The 18,610-nt window shown below is 40.5% G+C and overlaps 3 protein-coding genes across 3 annotated transcripts in view; 2 read left to right on the forward strand and 1 right to left on the reverse strand.

Annotated features, from left to right (window-relative positions):
* Positions 1–4,350, forward strand: part of LOC102193544 (transmembrane 6 superfamily member 1) — a 5,868-nt gene extending 1,518 nt beyond the window's left edge. The window contains exons 5-9 of the mRNA XM_013915910.1: positions 12–125; positions 778–882; positions 980–1,072; positions 1,169–1,288; positions 3,401–4,350. Of these exons, the coding sequence (XP_013771364.1) occupies positions 12–125; positions 778–882; positions 980–1,072; positions 1,169–1,288; positions 3,401–3,592 (624 nt within the window). The 3' untranslated portion in view covers positions 3,593–4,350. The remainder of the gene's footprint in view (positions 1–11; positions 126–777; positions 883–979; positions 1,073–1,168; positions 1,289–3,400) is intronic.
* Positions 4,351–5,445: 1,095 nt separating this feature from the next.
* On the forward strand, positions 5,446–12,230 carry zrsr2 (zinc finger (CCCH type), RNA-binding motif and serine/arginine rich 2). The gene is made up of 11 exons (XM_005753041.1): positions 5,446–5,757; positions 6,230–6,309; positions 6,404–6,491; positions 6,600–6,708; positions 7,569–7,655; positions 8,053–8,091; positions 9,570–9,700; positions 10,450–10,663; positions 10,777–10,832; positions 10,924–11,033; positions 11,118–12,230. Exons 1-11 carry the CDS (start codon positions 5,714–5,716, stop codon positions 11,894–11,896), a joined length of 1,737 nt encoding a protein of 578 aa, XP_005753098.1. The 5' UTR covers positions 5,446–5,713; the 3' UTR covers positions 11,897–12,230.
* A 1,557-nt stretch (positions 12,231–13,787) lies between these two features.
* On the reverse strand, positions 13,788–17,920 carry LOC102213453 (AP-1 complex subunit sigma-2-like). The gene is made up of 5 exons (XM_005753042.1): positions 17,739–17,920; positions 17,107–17,285; positions 15,253–15,361; positions 14,972–15,109; positions 13,788–14,261 (listed from the first exon to the last, which is right to left on the reverse strand). Exons 2-5 carry the CDS (start codon positions 17,283–17,285, stop codon positions 14,214–14,216), a joined length of 474 nt encoding a protein of 157 aa, XP_005753099.1. The 5' UTR covers positions 17,739–17,920; the 3' UTR covers positions 13,788–14,213.
* Positions 17,921–18,610: the final 690 nt, after the last annotated feature.

Below are 18,610 nucleotides of genomic sequence, written 5' to 3' on the forward strand. Positions count from 1 at the left end.
CCCCAGGAAAGTATGGGACTCACGTTGGCCCTCTCTTCATCCTCCATTTGTTGTACATCTCAGTGTCGGTGTGGGCTTGCTTCCGCATCTTTTGTCAGCCTTCTGCACGAGACGTTGAGCTATCAGTAAGAACCTGACCGCCGCCCCTCTCACAGAGAAAACACCTACTTTTATTGCCCTTAGTCCAATCCATCAGTGAGTCCGTCTCAGGTGTCTGTGAGATTATTCTGACGAGTAATTACCACCACAGAAACAGTGCAAAAAAAATGTATGGGCACATTTCTCAGAGTCATTATAAGTTAGGCAAATATGTCTTTGATAGTAGATATATTTAAACATAACTGAAGTTTAAACAGATGCCCATTTATTGGTGACATTTTTTTCTGAAGGGCAGCACAGTGGCAAGGTGGTTAGCACTGCTGCCGCACAGCATCAGCATCAGGCTGGGGTCTTTCTGTGTGGAGTTTGCATGTTCACCCTCCGGGTACTCCGGCTTCCTCCCACAGTCCAAAGGCATGCAGTTTGTGGGGATAGGTTAATTTGTTAATCCAAATTGCCCATAGGTGTGACTGTGGGAGTGAATGTGAGCGCGAATGGTGTCTGTCTCTGTGTGTTAGCCCTGCGACAGACTGGCGACCTGTCCAGGGTGTACCCCGCCTCTGTGAAATAACTGCGATCTACCTTATATCCACAAGGTAAGGGTTAAAGTGTCTTATCTGCTGGAAACACATCCATACTTTGCATCTGCAAATGTTAGTGTTGCTGTTGTGTTCTCAGGACATCGAGGAGGCTCACAGGGCAGGCTTGCTCCGCAGACCTGTGGACTTGGTATTCATCATCTACCTCATTCCAGCGCTGGCTTTCTGTGTGTTCAGAGGCCTGGTAAGAAACCTCATGGTGATCGGCTTGCCCAGCTCTAGATTACTTTCTTAGCGTTGGGTGTCTCTCACATATCAAACTGTTATGTTATGTGTTCGAGGTTGTTCTTGACTGTTCCAGCAAATGGTGCCAAGACTACACACAACAGTATGAGCCATACCTCAAAGACCCTTCAGCCTACCCTAAAGTACAGGTAACACGGTGACAGTAAACACTCCAAAAACGTCACTCTAATGCTGTAATGTTAAGCCACATATCTAAAAAAGTAAACTGTGTCTCTGTTTGACAGATGCTGGTGAGCATGCTGTATTCTGGGCCCTACTACATCATTACTCTGTATGGGCTGTTGGTCCCAGGATGTGACTGGATGCCAGACCTGACTCTTGTACACTCAGGAGCATTGGCACAGGTACTGTTGATCTCCGTATACAATGAGGGGCCCCTCACAAGTTAGAGACACCTAACGTCTCTAACTTGTTCCGAATATCTGGAAACCAAATGTGTAAGTGATGAAAGGGTTGCCAGGTTTTAAAAATGAAGGTCATGTGAAAGAGTCGTTTACAGTCTTTTCTTTTCCCACATGACATCATAGATCCAGGTAGATTATGTAATGTTACACAGAGACTGAGAGCCGGCTTCTGGCCAGTTCGGTAAACTTTCTCCTCTGTAGTGATTGCAAGTTGGTCTTTGTTTAGCGTACTCTTCAGAGCTGACAGACTCCAGTGGCTCTATTTACATCTAAAGATGGAAAGGGAAGAGTTGTGGGAGCGGCTATCGCGCTGATCACATCTCCACTGCACAATGCAGCCATTGTGTTTGAGCTGCAGGCTGGCGCGTCACTCATCGGCAGGATAAGGGCAGAAGCTGACTTCAGACCAAGAGGAATGGTGGTATTGGTGGTATTCACTTAAATGTCAGCTGTTCAGCCAGGATATAAATAGGAAGGTTGATCCTCTGGCAGCCTTGGTTGCTATGAAACATGTCATGTGTCAGCAGCTTTCTACGAAAAGGTAAATGACAGAAGTGTATTAGATTGAAAATCATATGAGGATCAGTGGTGGTGCCAGAATGCAGGCATCGTCAGTCCAGTAAAGGAATAATTCATTCCAAAACAGCTGTTACTTTGTTTTTGTATGCTTCAAATGGGTTTCCTGTGTAAGCCCTTCTTGCTCTGTTATTGTAGATAGATCATTGCTTCCAGCAAGAAAATGTGGGCTTTAGCATCACAGGATTTCCTATAAGATTTATGACTTTGAACTGATGTTTAATTTACTAATACATGATAATAAGACAATAATGTGCCCAAATGTCTCACTATCCCAGACCACTGAGATTCTGTGGGACAAAACAACAACTAAAAATCTTAGTTATTATAGTTTTTTATTTTCTATTATTTTCTGTTTTGATTTTTTTTAAAATTCAGTTTAGTTTCAGTTAGGATATTTCTGCTATATTCCTATTTTATTTTTGTTAGTTTTCCAACTTCACAAAACAATTACAGTTATTTTAATATTTGGTTTTTATTTCTGTTAACTAACATTTTTCTACTTTTGGTTTTTAGTTTGGTTTTAGTTAACTATATTAACCCTGGTGCTGACATCTAATTCTATCTTGTTTTCTAAAATTCATAATTCTTCCAGCGCTTCGGTTGTTCAATTACAACAACAAAAAAAAAGGGGGGGGGGGGGGGTAGAAAATTGAAGTGATTCTATCATTTATTTTACATCATGAGCTCAAAATATTGTTAAAAATGTAAGAGATATTTAAGACCAAGATACACGGTATGGACAAACGTATTGGGCAGCAACTTTTAGTGACTGAATTCAGGTGTTTCGTTCAGTATTGAGCTGTGCAGCCACCCTTTATAAACATTTGTGTAAGAATGGGTCCTTCTAAACAGCTCACTGAATTTGAGTGCAGCAAGTCAGTGTCTGAAATTTCTTCCCTTCTAGATAGATATTGCTTTGGGGCTTGTGTTTCTGGCCTGTACACTTTAGTTCCAGTGGAGGGGACTCTTAAAATTTCAGGTTACAAAGACATTTTTGACTATTAACAGTTTAGGGAAGGGCCTTTTTCTTTCCCAGCATCTCTGTGCACCATGCCATAAAGCAAGGCCCATGAAAGTTTGGTCAAATAAATAGAGTGGAAGAACTTGACTTGACACAGCCCTGACCTTAACCCCATTTACCACCTTTGGGATCAACCAGAATGGAGGTTGTGAGCCGACCCCTCTTGTCCAACATCAGTGTCAGGCCTTGCAAATGCCCTTCTGGGTGAAAGGGCAAATATTTCTACAGGCACCGTTCAAAATCTTGTAGAAAGCCAGAAGAGTGGAAGCTATAGCTGTAAACAGGGACCAACTCCATAGTAATACCTATGAATTCACAGTGGGATGTCAAACAAGCTCCTGCAGATGTAATATGTAGGTGATCTTTGTCCATATAGTGGTTATATAAGAATCTTGGTGAACATACCAGCTGTGAAGCACATGCTTATTATCCCTCTCTGCTGCATTTCACAGGCCCAGTTCTCCCACATCGGTGCATCTCTTCACACACGGACACCGTTTTCATACAGAGTACCTGTGGACAGCCAGCCTGTCTTCTTGCTGGTCAATGTGCTGTACATGCTGGTGCCTCAGGCTCTGTGCTACCGCTGCTGCACACAGCCCGCCTTCTTCCTCAGGACAGCGCCAGAGAAGAAAAATGAATGACAGACTGTCGGGGGGACAGAGAGAGTGCCACAGATGCCAAAGATGCCTAAAATAAAGGCCCGAAGAACTCGCAAATTCCTGCTGTGTTTGCAGTTATTAGCGGTTGCTATTTTAGAGAGGAAACTGCCACCTGTAAACTTCATGGGGTTATGTGGAGGTGCTAGAAATAGACAAAAATGGAAATTGTGCCATCTACTGTTTTTGATCTGCCGCTTTTTATTGAAAATCTCTGTGTGTAAAGCAGCAGCATCCACATAAGGCACACACAATGTTACACTGCAGGCAATGGTGCGTTAGAGTTGTGTAACAGATTGATATGACTCACAATAGTCATTGTTTGGTATAAAAACAAAACTGTCGTTTGTCGCTGAGATTTCTGCACAGTGTCTACTTGGCAAATAAATTAATGTGACTGTGCCTTTCACAGTATTTATTAGCTAATAGCAATTTTTTAAAATTTCTTTTAACTTTTTGTTTTTTTATTCAGTGTGGTTTCAGTCAGTTTGCAGAGTGGGTTCCCTTGATTCAGTTTAGTTTTAATTGTCTGAAAATGATTAGTTTAAGTTTGGTTTTTAGTAGTTTCCTTGTTAGTCTGAGTTTCCTCAATTACATTTTAATTATTATTGTATGCCAAGGGCAAAATTTAGGAAAATCCTTACAGCTAATGCAATGAAATCTGTAACAAACTAACAAATACTAAACTTAAGGATATTTTCTATTAATTTTTTTCTTTTCCAAGTTCACAAAATCATTTAATTTCATTTTTTGGTCTAGTTTTTATTTTTATTTTGTTAACTAAAATGGGGTTTGTTTGTTGTTGTTGTTGTTTTTAACATCTAGTTCTAATTCACAAGCACTGTCTCCCTGCATTAAACAGTTACATCCGTTATATCTGACACCACCACCATCCCACTTTTAGGCGCTCTCTAGCCCTCATACAATCCTGCTTTCATCTTAATGGGATTAATTGTGATGAAGAAAAGCATAGCACTGAAATGAAATAATAGTTATGGAAAAAAAAAAAAAAATCTAAACCTGCCCTTGTACTGCCATTGCACCGCCTCTTTATTTCATCCTTTGGGTCTTTTATAATCCTCTTGTGTGCTACATGCTGTGTTATTATATTTGGCCTGTATTTTGTTATTTGTTAATCAAGATGCTCTATAAAATGATCTCTGATGATAGTTAATAAAGTTGTAGACAGACTTTTTTTTGTACACAGACTTAAAAAAATAGATTATACTGAATAGAGAGCAGACCTTTTATTCCCTTTTAAAAATCAAAGTATTTAGTTTAAACCAGAGGGGAGTTTTGTTTTCAGTATTAAGTAAGAAGGTGGAGAAGTTGTGAGTGGAGAAAGTGGGGTTAGCCCCCAGTTCCACAGGATAGCCATAGCACCATGGTTTAGTCTTAGACCAAAACCTCATTTAAGGATTTAGGAAAACAAAAGAGCAAAAGCTAATTTAGCTTTTTCTAAGGTGGTAGAGGAGAGATGAAGACTCAGTTGGTAATAGATGTGTAGCACAGTTAAGCTTAGATAACTGACCGAGGGGTTTTCTGTTCACAAGGCAGAATTTATAGCTATGGTATGGGTGCTGCAGTGGGTGCAGTTTCCATATGTGAAGAAATGGAAACTGTTAAGCATGTTTTGATGGACTGCTCCAGCTATTTTATTGAGACAAATATTATAAACATTAAGACTTTTCTCCTAAAATCAGTAATCGACTTGTATCATTAGGAAGTTTTAAAGGTTTTTTTTTTATCTAAAGTTCTGCACCCAAATGGACTACTCGTAAGGATTTAATCCTTGATGTACATTTAGGAAGTACCTGAGGAGGGCAGCAATACGCCTGTGTTCCGTCCTGCCTGCCGGAATTCCACAAAGAAGAAGATAAAGAAGGCAAAACAACTCCGCATGTAGCTAACATTTACAATAAACATTTTTTAGTTGTGCCTCTAACTTGACAAATTATTCCACCTGGGAAATATTTCGTATAAGCAGAGAAGATTTTCTTTAATGTTTCTAATTACATGCTGGCGAGAACAAACAACGCGGGCAGAATTACACTGGGCAGCTAGGGTTAGCCAAAGAAGCTAACCAGCTAGCTCCCATTAGCTGCAATGGCAGCGTCCACTCCTCCAGTGATTTCAGCTCCTGTATTAAGGTCTGTGTTTCTTTGTAGGTCTTTTGAACGTATTTATGTAATGATTTTGAGACACGTAGACAACAGTGGCTTCTGCATGCATTTAAAGTGTTGTTAAATAAACGCCGTAATCGTACAAATTTAGCCTTAGGTTAGATACATTTTTATGAGTCTGGTGGTACTAAAGAAACCGATTTGAATGCCTGAGCCTTTTCTTTGCAGATAGTGAGATTTTTTTAGTATTGGGAAAGGCAGAAGGTGGTGTAATATGGCTAACTGAAGCAAATGGCACATGAATTCTGTCTTCTTCAGAAGCACCAGTGATGGGAAGAGTTCAGTGATCATTATGTGTGACAGGGCACAGGGTCTGCTGTGAACACTGGCTTTTATTGTTTAAGGTGCACTCTCTTGTAAGAGCTGTGCAAGCCCCGGCTTAGTCTCCCATCATCTGCTCCTCTGTTGTGATTATTGTTTTCAATCTCTATCACTTCAGTCAGAAGCAACGCAGGGCTGCTCTGAGGAAAGAGAGGAGGAAACGGAAACGCCAGGCTCTCGCCCATGCTAGAGAACGAGGTATGTGATAGATGTATGAGTCCAGGTTGTGTTGTTCTCATTTGTCTAGTTGCGGTTGTTAAGCAAATTCTTCACCACCATTTCTCTGTTACAGATTTAAAAAATGGAGCAAGCCCTACTCCTGGAGAAGAAGACGAAGTAAATGAAGACGGTGAGGATGACGATGTTGCAGAGGAAGAAAGGTAGGGCCATACTGACGCTGCTCTGAAGCTGCTCATTCATTGATAGCAGCATAGACCATTTTGCTGCACATGCTGGATGTGTTTGATTTTGTATTTATTTACCTTTAGACAGCGTCTTCATGAACAGTGGCTGGAAAGAGAGCGGATTGCCCAAGAGGAGTTCAGACTGCATTTGGAGAAGGAGGAAACAGCAAGGAAAAGAAAAGAGGAGGAGGAGGTATAGGGATGGGAATTGACAGGAATTTAGCGTTACTTATTCCGTTATCAATATCAATTATGGATTTAATTCCTTATTGATTCTCTAATCAATTGTCATTGAGTTAGAGAATAAAATGTAGTACAGATGTAGCTAAATGTATATGAGAGAGCCTCTGAGCCAGTCTCACTCTGGCAGACCTCGTCAACTAAATGTTAATACGAGATGGAGATTATTCATACAGTATGGCGCTAACATATTACAATCAACATGACCTGGAGAAGTTTTATGTTGCTTGTGCCGTAAGTTTCCCCTCGAGAGTCGCCACCGTCGCTAAGCAGCGTACCAAAGACATTACAGTAGTGCAAATTAACTGTGTGGTCAAATGTTTGAGCATGTTGGAGGCATTTCTCCCCTTTGTTATGATCAAAGCTCTGCACGTGTGCCTGATCTTGCTTGTTTCATTCAGTCATTATTCTGGTGAACATGACCAGTTTAGTCTAGCTCAGTCCAGCGCACAGCATCCTGCTGCTGTAAATATTGACTGGAGACCCCAGCAAATCCATTGTTCTGTTTGAGTAATGGCTTTTACAAACTGCAGTTCAGATCAGAATTTTACTGAGCATTTTTAATTATTTACATTTAAAAACATATTATATTTCATTTCACTTTTGTATGGGATAAATGCCCAGTACAGCTGACTGGATAAAGACAGTCCAGGCATGATGGCCATACCAGCTTGATTTAAAAGAGCTGCATTTGTGGTGAAAGGGGGAAAAAAGCAATTCATGGCACCAAAATGAATGGAAATGACAGCACAGTGGAAATGATTTGCAATAAGAATTCCAAATAACTGTCTTTATGTCTCTTTGTGTCTGTAGCGGATGATAAAGGAGGAATGGGAAGAGCAACAGAGGCGAGAACAAGAAGAAAAAGAGCAGAAGCAGCAGGAGAAGCGAGACAGAGAGGTGATATGGGCTCCAGGAGGATAGAAACAAAAAAGACATATATATCCTCTTCTACATAATCTTGAGATTAAGCTAATGAACCGGCTTAATGTCTCACCCACTGATTGTTTCTTTTGTAACGTGTTTGTGCAACTTTTCCTTGACTGAACCATTTTACTCCTTAACTGAGATACACTCAAAGAGAAAACCCTCAGCTCTCACAACAAGGATGTATCTTTTATATTGTGTGAAAGCTGTGAAATCGCTCCACTAGTGTTGAAAGGATACCTCCCATTAACAACTTTTTTTGTGCCTCTCAGTCTCTGTGAACGTGGTCTTAACCCACAGAAAACAGATATGCTGCAGTTATATTGCCTTCTACACATTTTCACCAGCCGTGTCTTTACACCATTTGTAGGAGGCTGTTCAGAAAATGTTGGATGAAGCTGAAAATCAGGTATTCACACACACAAACACGAGTAAAAACTGTCTGTCTTAGCCACAAACCCCTCAAAGTATCATATAGTACATATATACTACTGGTATTTGTCTTTTAATGGGACTTAACTTGAATCAGTTAAATAAAGTTCAGTTAAATGTCACTAACAGTGGAAATTCTCCCAAGCCATCATGACTTCAGAAATAAACTTTGAAAATAAATCAGACGCAGAATGATAGTAACTCATTTCCAGTATATTGTATTTTGTATATGTGCAGATTAGCAGGAAGTAGGGCTGTTCGATATAACGATATATATCGGATGACGATATAAAAACGTCTATCGTTTCATTTTACGCTATCATTTGTTTCGTGGTGTCGCAAAATAAACTGTTTACGGCAATATCTTTTCATCGTTTTGATGGTCACTGTAGTGGCTATAACTTCTTAAAGTTCTCTCTTTCTCTTATATTTAATATAACCACACTACAGACGGACAAGCGACGTGTCTGCTTGTTTATTTTCCACATAAACCTTTCACAATAAAGCTCAAGATCCTGTTGAGACTTTTCAAAATAAACTGAATCACGTGAAAGAGTATGCAGAGTATTTACGGATGAGAAGCAAAAAAGAGTCGTCAGGTGCTAAAAAATAAACCTTAGACTCAAACGTTAGAACAGGCTTTTCCCCGCAGCACGCCGTGTAATAAATACTCACAAAGAAAACGGCGGCTGTTACAACTTATGTCTAAAAATGTATAGTTTCATTACTAAACTAACTAAACATCACTAAAACACTCGACTCCAGGTACACAACGCCCAGCTGGAAACACTTCACGCAAGTCGAGCTGCCCGAGATTCACAGAATTTACAGAAAATGTAAAATTTTTGTGATTTATGTCGTTATCGGATGATAGATGTCTTATATGGGGATATGAGATTTTGGTCATATCGCACAGCCCTAGCAGTAAGACTTGTAGTTACTTCTCAGGAAATGGAAAATATATTGCTTTATTTTTTAAAAAAATTGCTTTTCTATCAAATCATCAGGGAGTGTGATAATTTTTTCTTTTTCTGTTTAACCAAATATAGAGATTTGGAACAGACCTGGTTTAATGACAAAATATTATTTTAATATTGTTAAATGTTAGTTTAACAATATTAATATTGGCTGTGTACAAATAAAAGCTTTAGGCCTTTGTTGTCCAATGTTTTTAAACTCAGCCAGATACTTTCATTTGAGCCTACTGTTCATTTTGATGACTTTTGATGGGCTTTTCTGTCACAAGGTTGGCCTTAAATTTTACTCAAAGTGGTATTTAGAAGCTCTGAAGTTTTTTATTTCACTTGTTTATACCTAGAGACGCATTTAAATTCTTTCAATTCAGTTTACTCTAACTAGTGTGACGGCACTTTGGTGTCATTGCAAACATCTCTAAATCTAATAAAAGACTGAAAACTAAGACAGTTTAAATATTGCTCATGGCCTGTCTTACAGCTGGATAATGGTGGCCCGTGGATGAACCCTGAGGCTCCTGTGACAGTGAACTCTGAGAACTTTGGAACGGAGCGTGACGTAGCCAACTGTCCGTTCTTCCTCAAGACTGGAGCGTGTCGATTTGGAGACAGGTACTGATGGGTTTTGGTTTCTTCTGAGTTGTTGATAATAATAATTATAACCATAATAATAATAATAATACATTTCTTTTTAGGTGTCTTTCAAAACACTCAAGGTTACCTCACCCAGAAGAGTTAAGAATAATAGGAATAGACAAAAAATCCTATAAAATTAAGAGCAAAGTTGCAATCAGAGTGAATAAACTAGTTTAAAGAGGTGCGTTTTGACATGCCACTGATATGCCCTTGAAAAGAAAGCGTCCTGGCAAGGATGACCCCCAGACTCTTAATCTGAGGCGTGGGAGAAGCTAAGGAGTTGTCAACAGGGAGTGAATAGCTGTTACGTTTGGACAGTGAGAAGAACCTCTGTTTTATCGCTGTAGTTTGAGAAGGTTGCAGTAGAACCAGGATTTAATTTCCCGGAGGCAAACACAGAGGGCAGTGAGTGGGAGGTGCTGGTAGTTTGGCATGTGGGTAGAGCTGGGTTTCATCGGGATAACAATGGAAACCGATTTATGGAAGATTTGACCAAGAGGAAGGAGATGAGAAAAAAAAGGCGGCTCAGGACAGATACCTGGGAGACTCCAGTAATAACTGGAAATTGATGGAATTTGAATTTTTCAGTTGAATGAACGGAGTGCGTCCAGTCATTTCAATAGGAGCTAGTCTGTCAAGAAGAATGTTATGTTAGGTTAAATTACACGATGACACTAAAGTGGCCTTTCCCCACGTATTTGAATGTCTTCTCTCTATGAATCCAGATGTTCTCGAAAACATACGTATCCTGCAACCAGTCCAACGCTGATGATCCGCGGAATGTTTAGAACGTTCGGTATGGAAGAGTCGCGCCGTGATGACTATGACATCGATGCTTGTTTGGAGCACAGCGAGGAGGAGATGCAGGAGTCCTTCCTCGAGTTCTACCACGATGTTCTGCCAGAGTTCAAGAGCGTCGGCAAAGTGTTGCAGTTTAAGGTGAGATGACATCAAGAAGCTTTCCTCCCGTCATCCTGTCTGTGTTGTAAAACAGACTCACTTATTCCCCCTAAAAACATTTATAGATTTCACCTATTCCTCTCCTCTAATAGGTCAGCTGTAACTATGAACCACACCTGAGAGGAAACGTTTATGTTCAGTTTGACACGTAAGAAGTCACTCAGCCACTTCCCGTCTCTTTGCAATTGAAGTAACACTTCAGAGAAAACACATCATTCTTTGACTTGTTGTCTCTCCAGAGAGGAGCAATGCAAAGAGGCCTTCATCAAATTCAATGGGAGGTGGTATGCAGGCCGGCAGCTTCACTGTGAGATATCACCTGTTACACGGTGGAAGAATGCCATATGTGGTGAGCTACTTTTTAATGCTGACGGCATGCAGTTTCACTTGAAGACATTCCCACAGTGTTTAGCTTGTTTGTTTATCTTCTCAGGATTGTTTGACAGACACAAGTGCCCTAAAGGGAAGCACTGCAACTTTCTGCATGTATTTCGAAACCCTGGGAATGAATTCTGGGAGGCTGACAGGGACCTGCACATGTCCCCTGACCGCAGTGTAAGGGGCAGTCACAGAGACGGGTGGCATTCGAGCCGATCATGGAGGCAGCGTCATTACAGCAGGAGCCCGGTGAGATCGGAGAGATCTGAAAGGAGACGAGACGAAGACAGGCGAAGGAGCAGGAGCAGAGAGAGGAGGCCGTCATACCACAACAGAGAGGACACACGGTCGTCCAGATCCAGACACAGTGACAGGTGGAAAGACAGGCGAAGGAGCAGGAGTAGAGGCAGGTCAAGGAGCAGAAGTAGAGACGACGAGCAAGACAGGCAGAGAAACAGAAGTAGGGACAGAGAGAAGGAGCATAGGGGTAGAGATCAAGAGAGAAACGGTAGAGGCACGAATGACGTCGCTCACATGGGAACGAGAGAAAAGTCGAGAAGTAAAGAAAGAAGCCCCAAATCACCTGATAAAAGTAAGAAAAAGTCTAATGATGACAGCAGCACACATCGTCGCCACAAACACTCCAAAAAGAGCAAGAAGAAGAGCAAGAAGAAGAGCAAGAAGAAAAGCCATTTGCCTGAAGAGACAGCTTCATCTGGAGAGTCAGAAAAAGAGGAGTCAGGGGAGGAGACGGTGGAAAACCTTTCAACATCAAGTCCCAGTGGAGAGAGAAATGAGATGGAGCGAACGCAGAAAAACAGTGAAAGTGAATAGTCCGAGGAAATGTGAGGTGACCTCACTGAAAATATGCTCTTTTTGTAGCGCACATTTTAAAATCTACAAATCAGATTTTCCTAAAAATAACTTCTAGAAATTTGTGCACACTGCGACACATCTTACCGATCTGGATTTTAAATGAATAAAAAGGGATGCATTGTAGTTTGTGAGTCCTGAGATCACTGTATTCTGATGCGTTAATCCAGTTTAAAATGCAATGATTTTAATGTAGTCAACATTGGCACTTGTCAACACCTTTTGTGTACATATGTGAATATTTTCAAGATGCTCATTGTGGCACTACATGTTACGTAACAATATAAAAACAAAAAAACCCTTGCTTTTTGAATACATTTATTTTTAATATCTTTCAAATATAAGAAAAACGTGTTGTCAGTGTTTAATACAAAAACTGATTTCTTTTGCACAAATCAAAGTTTGATAATACGAGTGTTCAACGACAACAGTTTTGATCTTGATAAGAAAAAAAAGACTTCCATACAGTTTGAGATGAGTAACTATTTAGAAGTTGTTTCCTTGCACATTACAATGATATACCTGATATCTGCAGTTCATGTTTTTATGTTCCCACTCCATGAAGAAAGTCATGATCAACATGTCTGGGTAGACTGGAGTAATTCCATAATACTGGTTTATTGTAGCCAAATAATTCCCACATCCGTGACATCAACCTGCAGTTATAAATCCCTTTTTTCTGCTGTTTTAGCCTCCTATAGACACCACTGAGAAGGTAAAACACAGTGTTCTTTGGTCATATATAAGTCGTTAAGAGTAAGCCAGAGCTATATAATACACAAAATAGTGGTTTTATTTGGGTCACTATCCTAACCTAATTCAGCACTAAGGGAGGAACTGGACCTAAGATATACTTTCAGAGGCTTTTACAAACCTCAGTGTATGTTTTTTGTTGTTTTTTTGTAAGGACAATAAGTCGATGGTCAAAAACACTACAGAAATACAGTATAGCAAACGTGACACTAGTTACACAGAAACCACCCACATATAGCAAACAATTAGTCTGGAAATGTGAATATGAAATGATTCATTTGAAGAGAAGAATCACAGAAAATAAACCTGTATTAAGTGTTAACACAAACACAATGATTATTAAATGTGTAATTTTAGTTACTGGGTTCAGTTTAGCCATGAATAAGTGATTGTAACAGTGTCTGTGGTTCCCTTAACAGCACTGGCCCCAGCTGGTAGCTTTGATGCATTACCATTACATATGCAACATAGGAACTGGTTATTTGTTCACTCATTCAGTCCAACCCTTGTACCTGAACAGTTTCAGATGAATGTGTTTTGTTTTTTTTAACTTGTTATGCCACTTAACACTGGCTGTGAGACAATGAGGCATAAAAAGGTATCATGGGATGAATCAGCATCATCTCTACACGTAACAAAAACTATGCAAAGGACCAATTTCAAATTTTATCTTTAAGCACTAGGAGCCTGTAACCCCGTAAAAAAAAGCCAAACACCATTTTTCGCCATTTCTTCAGTTGAATCTCAAAAATGTCAGAAATAACAGTCTGAAGTACAGAAAACTGCACTTTTGCAGCAACAAGTCAATTCCCAAAGAGCTGTTATCTTGGCGTGGTGTGCAGTGGAGCCTTAAAACTGAGGAAACTGGACAAAACGATCTACAGCAACATCCAAAGAAGAGCTTTAAATGTCCTTTCAGAACTATTCCTGAACACTAGTTTCTTGCACAGCTGATTTAAGAGAGTTCAGGCTGCAGACTCAAGATGATTAGACCAAACAGAATTTTTCAGGCTGTATTTCCACATGTTTTTACATGTTTCAACAAACCACTGCACCCATATTCAATTTTCCTAGCAAAGCATAAAGAATTGAGGGGTAGTTCAAGATTTTTTGCAGTGCTGTATTTTCATGATTCTTTGCTATGTGATGGTAAAACATGAGAAGCACCAGCTGCAGACACAACACCTTAACAAGCACTTAAGGCCAAACATGTACAGCTCTGCAGTGGGTGATGATGGATTATCTAATGATGCTGGAGTTCATGTCGGTGCTACATTGTTCTCTGTGGAGTTTTAAGTTAAGGGAGTGAAGTACGCCGAGTGCTGCTGAATACAGTGAGGGAGCTTGCACATAGGGAACACATCAGAACCACAGTTGGCACTACACTGAAAGGACAATACAGGATAGTACAGTACATAGATTGTGACCACACTCACACACACACACACAACACTGACACGGTAAACAGGAGAGGACTTAGTCGACACACGGAGGTAAGAATCAAACAAGGCAGAAACACGTTGATCTATGTCAGCCCAATCTCTTCTAAAACGCTCCGTGGTGCCTCAGCCTCCTGCAGAAGAAGACAGACAAGTGCTCTTTAAAGCTGTTACGTATGTCAGGTTCTTTAAGTACCCCTTACAAAACATAATTAATAGTGCATGAGTCATAATTGCTAGCTGCTGAATCTAAGATGGGAACAGAGGGGCTTTACAGTGAGTTACAGGCATGCACAGCCAGTCCTGTTATAACAATAGTGCTGCATGCTTTGCTTTAAATAAATCAAAGAGCACTGAATCTGTCCACTGGAAACAGCCACCTAGGCAGAACGTTCTTTAGTGCACTGGCACAAGAGATAGAAAGAGGTATTAATCAAGTCCTGCAGCCTAAGAATAAACATGATAGCAGGTGCAGGTGAGTGTAAGGTGGAGAAAGCCAGCCTTCTGTTTGGATCAACACTTGAATTGTTGAGTACAATTAATTCTATTTTCACAAAGTCAGTGCTCCAGCAACCAACAGAAAGTTACTGAATTTTGGCAAATGTTTCATTTTGAAAGGATTTGTCTGTTTTTGTTTCAACTTATCAAATGTGAAGAACTGCTAGCTTTCCTTGTCTTACTTGGCAGTGAAGATAACACCTTTAGATTTTTGAAGAAAACAAAAAATCCCCCACAAAAACCAAACAAACATGATAGGTTTATCAACACTTCGTCATTGCAACCCCCTGTTCATAGTTACAGGTCAATTGGATTTATTTATCTGCTGAAGAAGAACTGAGTGTACCTCCTGCAGCAGGTCAGCCTGCTCGATGGCCTTCAGCACATTCTTCTTGGATGTTTCCTGGGCCTCTCCGCCCAGCAGGAACTCGTCCAGGATGAAGTAAGCCTTCTCAAAGTTGAAGATGATATCCAGCTCGCACACCTGAGAGTCCACAAAACAACAAATAGCAGCAGATCAGAGGAGACACTGTCCCTACTAAAAATCCTTGCAGTAACATTTTAACAGATTTCCCCTTCTGATACCATCGATCAGCATGTTATGTGCGTGATGTTGACACGACTTACGCTGCCAAAATATTTGTCCAGCAGCTCCACGTATCTGTGGATGATCTCGAGTGTGATCAGCTCATTATCCTGATCCTCGACGGCACAGCAGAAATACAGGCTTGCGTATCTAGTACACGAAGAAAGAAGATATGCAAAGCATCAATATTTGTGACATCAGCAGTATTAAGGAATGCATTAAGACTGTTCAGTGTATATTTGGTAATAAAAGTCAGTCACAAAAAAAAAGAAAGAAGCATAGACACCAAGCTAAAATGTCTAATGTCTGGTCCAGAATGTGATAGAAAGAGCATGCAGCGATATCACAACCCAGCAAGTGTCTGCAGGGCATTTAAAAATGGGCAGGAAGTTAATGCTGAGATAATACACTCACAATCTTTTCTTTTAATACACCTGTTCAAATGCTCCGTCATGCAAATATTTGATCAGACAATCACATGTTATGAATACAACACATTTAGGCTTGTGTATTGAACTGCATGTGTGTGTATAATACTGCACTATCATGTGGCTGAACCGTTTGTTTGTTTTGCCTTGATAAAGTGGACATTTACATTACTTATGAGTCATATGTTCACGACAAATCAGGCAATCTCCCCATCTACTCTGTACTCCGTTTTTTGGCAGTTATTATTTGAAAAGAAGGTGTTTTTGGCTTCCACGACACACCAGAAGGTGAGCTCTAGATGCCAGAAATCTCAGTGCCTGACAAAATAATCACTGAATCACCAGCTCCCATTAACCACCCCAACAAACAGTCGGAGTGAAGCTTATCTAGGCCATTTACAAGTTAAACATAAATGCCTGAAGTCAACGATCCTCTTCCTAATGGCTTTTGAAGGTTTCAACCACACCACAGTCATCATGAATTCGGGAACTGAAACTACGCAGTTCTTCCTTATAAACGTCTGTTGTCATGTGAACAGTGTTTTATACAAGTTAAAACACCTTTCCACGAGCCAACTCCATCTGCTGCTGAGACGCAAACTGAAACAATGAAAAAAACTAGTATGTGCACCTGGAAACTGGCACTTCACCAGTACCAGCCCTTATTATATTGCTAACAAAGAGGGACAACCATTCAGGAGCCGTCAGACGAGAGCCATTTTGGCCTGACATGAACAGTACACTTGATCAGCTATGATACAGCGAGCAGGAACGCGCTGACAGGCCTGTCAAGAGTCCACATATCAGGCACCACTGTTTCACCCTGGAAGAACTGTCCCCATCCCACATGTGCCAATATGGACATCTCTTGGCAAAGCACTCAATCCTGACTTCCCTAATGAATTTCTATTTCAGTTTATGTAAGTCACAACTTGTAGTCCACAGATTACTGCTTCAAAATATGGCAACAGGTAGTCTGGTGCTGCTTGAGGCAGCAGGGGAGAAGCGAGAGGGAGTCTAATTAACACAGGTAATTAATGTTGGGAATTACTCTCTCTCCTTTAGGTGTAGTGTGTTGGAATCCACAACCTAGGGGAAGAAGCACTGGAAGGGAGTGGGAGTTTGCTCCCACCAGTTGGGATTTAGAGGAGCACGCATCTTGCTTTAATTCATCTCACTACTCTCCTCCCTCCTGAGGAGAACCGACGACTGGCACACTAAAAAACAAAATCCCAATAAATAATTTTTTTGACCATTTCTCAACTCAAGTGAACCAATACAAGTTACTTTGTAGAAAACAAATGTTGGTGCTAATAAGCATTACTTAATCTTTAAGGGCAATATTGTGCTGTTGCATTTGAGGATCTGATCTACTCTTACCTACTGCACCAAAAGCTGAGTGCAAATGCCACTTGTGATAGAAAGGGAGAGCGTGCAGCTGTATCACAACTTGCATTATACACCTACCTTTTGTACACAATCTTCAGGTCTCGCCACTCCAAGAAGCTGCACATTTTGGGCTTCCTGGCCAGTATAGTCTGGACCAGATCCCTGGAGATCTTCTTTCTCTCCTTGTCTGACAGAGGAACATACCACTTCTGCAGCCGCAGCTTTCCCTGCCGGCTGAACAGCAGCATGAACTGCATCTGCGGGAGGAAGTCCAGTTATACAAGAGTGAGATAAACACCGACTGAAGGAGTTATTTGACGATGAGAGAGAAAGATGAGGAGAAATTAAAATAGCTAGAGGGGGTGCAATCAGCAAGCCTGTGGCAACTACTGAATAACACGTTGGCATGGTATGAAACTTTGAATAACCCAGTTGACTTAGTCACAACAATAAAGAGAGACGTCCAAACAGGAAATACACACATTCTTGACAATGATAACACGACCGCCTAGGTGCCCGTTAAGAATGTGTCCAACTTGAAATATTTTACGTTGAAGAGGTTTTAATACAAAGTTGCATTAGCTAATATCAGCTAATCTTAATTGACGGCCACATAATAACCTCAACAACGCGTCTCGTGTCATTTGCGCCCCATCCTGCGAAGGGTTATCTAGCTAAAGCATGCACAAGAAGTAAACACCAGTCTTTACCTTCGACCAAAACGTGAAGATAATCACTCGGATGACTGCTAACTTCACTATGTCCCAGCGAAATACACAAAAAAAACGAGTGAAGAAGCTGCTTCTGTGTATCTGCGGTTTAGCCCCTCACCCAGCTTGTTGCTAAACTAGCTAGCGGGTAGTGGTCGACGGTAAGCAGCGATTGAGACGGCTGCGCTGTGATTGGTTTAAAAAGCCACAGCTCTGAAATTTGATTGGATTAAAGATTCCGTTATTCGTTACGTTATTACAAGGAAACAGCAATGGCTGCCTGTCTGTGTAAAGTTACCACTCAGTCAAATTTACTTCTTCTTGTTCAGTAAAGAGCGTATATTAATCCAAGTAACTGTTTTCACGATATATATGACCCAACTCTAAACATAGTTGCGATTCAGTGTAATTTTTACATTTTTGATGATTTCTTTGAAATTTTCTTTGTCCAGGGTTTAATGATTATACGGCGTACATCTTTTATTACTTTAAAAAACTAGAACTGGTGCACAAGTTTGAATTTATTTTGATTTTCTCAATTCCACACAAGGTGGAAAGTATACATACATGTTCACATACATACTTACACCCCCACTAATATCTGGTTATCCATTTGCCAGTTGCAGCTTGACCAGATGCGTTTGGTTGCCATTAACAAGCTTCAACAATGCGGCATTATTTTGGCTCGATATTTGAACACTCTTCTCGGCTGAAATAGTGGAGTTAATTGAAATTGATTGGTTTCCTGTCACGGATCCAGCTTTTAAGCATAGTCCACAAATTTTCAAAAGGGTTGAAGTCAAAGCTTTGGGAAGACCGCTCTAAAAGGATAATGTTAGCTTGCATTATTAATTTCAAAACCAGTTTTTATG

Source organism: Pundamilia nyererei, unplaced genomic scaffold (assembly GCF_000239375.1).
Source record: "Pundamilia nyererei isolate P.nyererei 1_Seehausen unplaced genomic scaffold, PunNye1.0 scaffold00395, whole genome shotgun sequence".
Lineage (NCBI taxonomy): Eukaryota > Metazoa > Chordata > Actinopteri > Cichliformes > Cichlidae > Pundamilia > Pundamilia nyererei.

Coding starts and splice junctions, on each gene's coding strand:
- LOC102213453 (XM_005753042.1), bottom strand. CDS start 17,285: ATGCAGTTCATGCTGCTGTTCAGCCGGCAGGGAAAGCTGCGGCTGCAG. Junction 15,362..17,106: donor CTGAAGATTGTGTACAAAAG/GTAGGTGTATAA, acceptor TTCGTGTACTAG/ATACGCAAGCCTGTATTTCT. Junction 14,262..14,971: donor AGGCTGACCTGCTGCAGGAG/GTACACTCAGTT, acceptor CTTCTTCTGCAG/GAGGCTGAGGCACCACGGAG.
- zrsr2 (XM_005753041.1), top strand. CDS start 5,714: ATGGCAGCGTCCACTCCTCCAGTGATTTCAGCTCCTGTATTAAG. Junction 7,656..8,052: donor AGGAGAAGCGAGACAGAGAG/GTGATATGGGCT, acceptor CACCATTTGTAG/GAGGCTGTTCAGAAAATGTT. Junction 11,034..11,117: donor GTGGAAGAATGCCATATGTG/GTGAGCTACTTT, acceptor TTATCTTCTCAG/GATTGTTTGACAGACACAAG.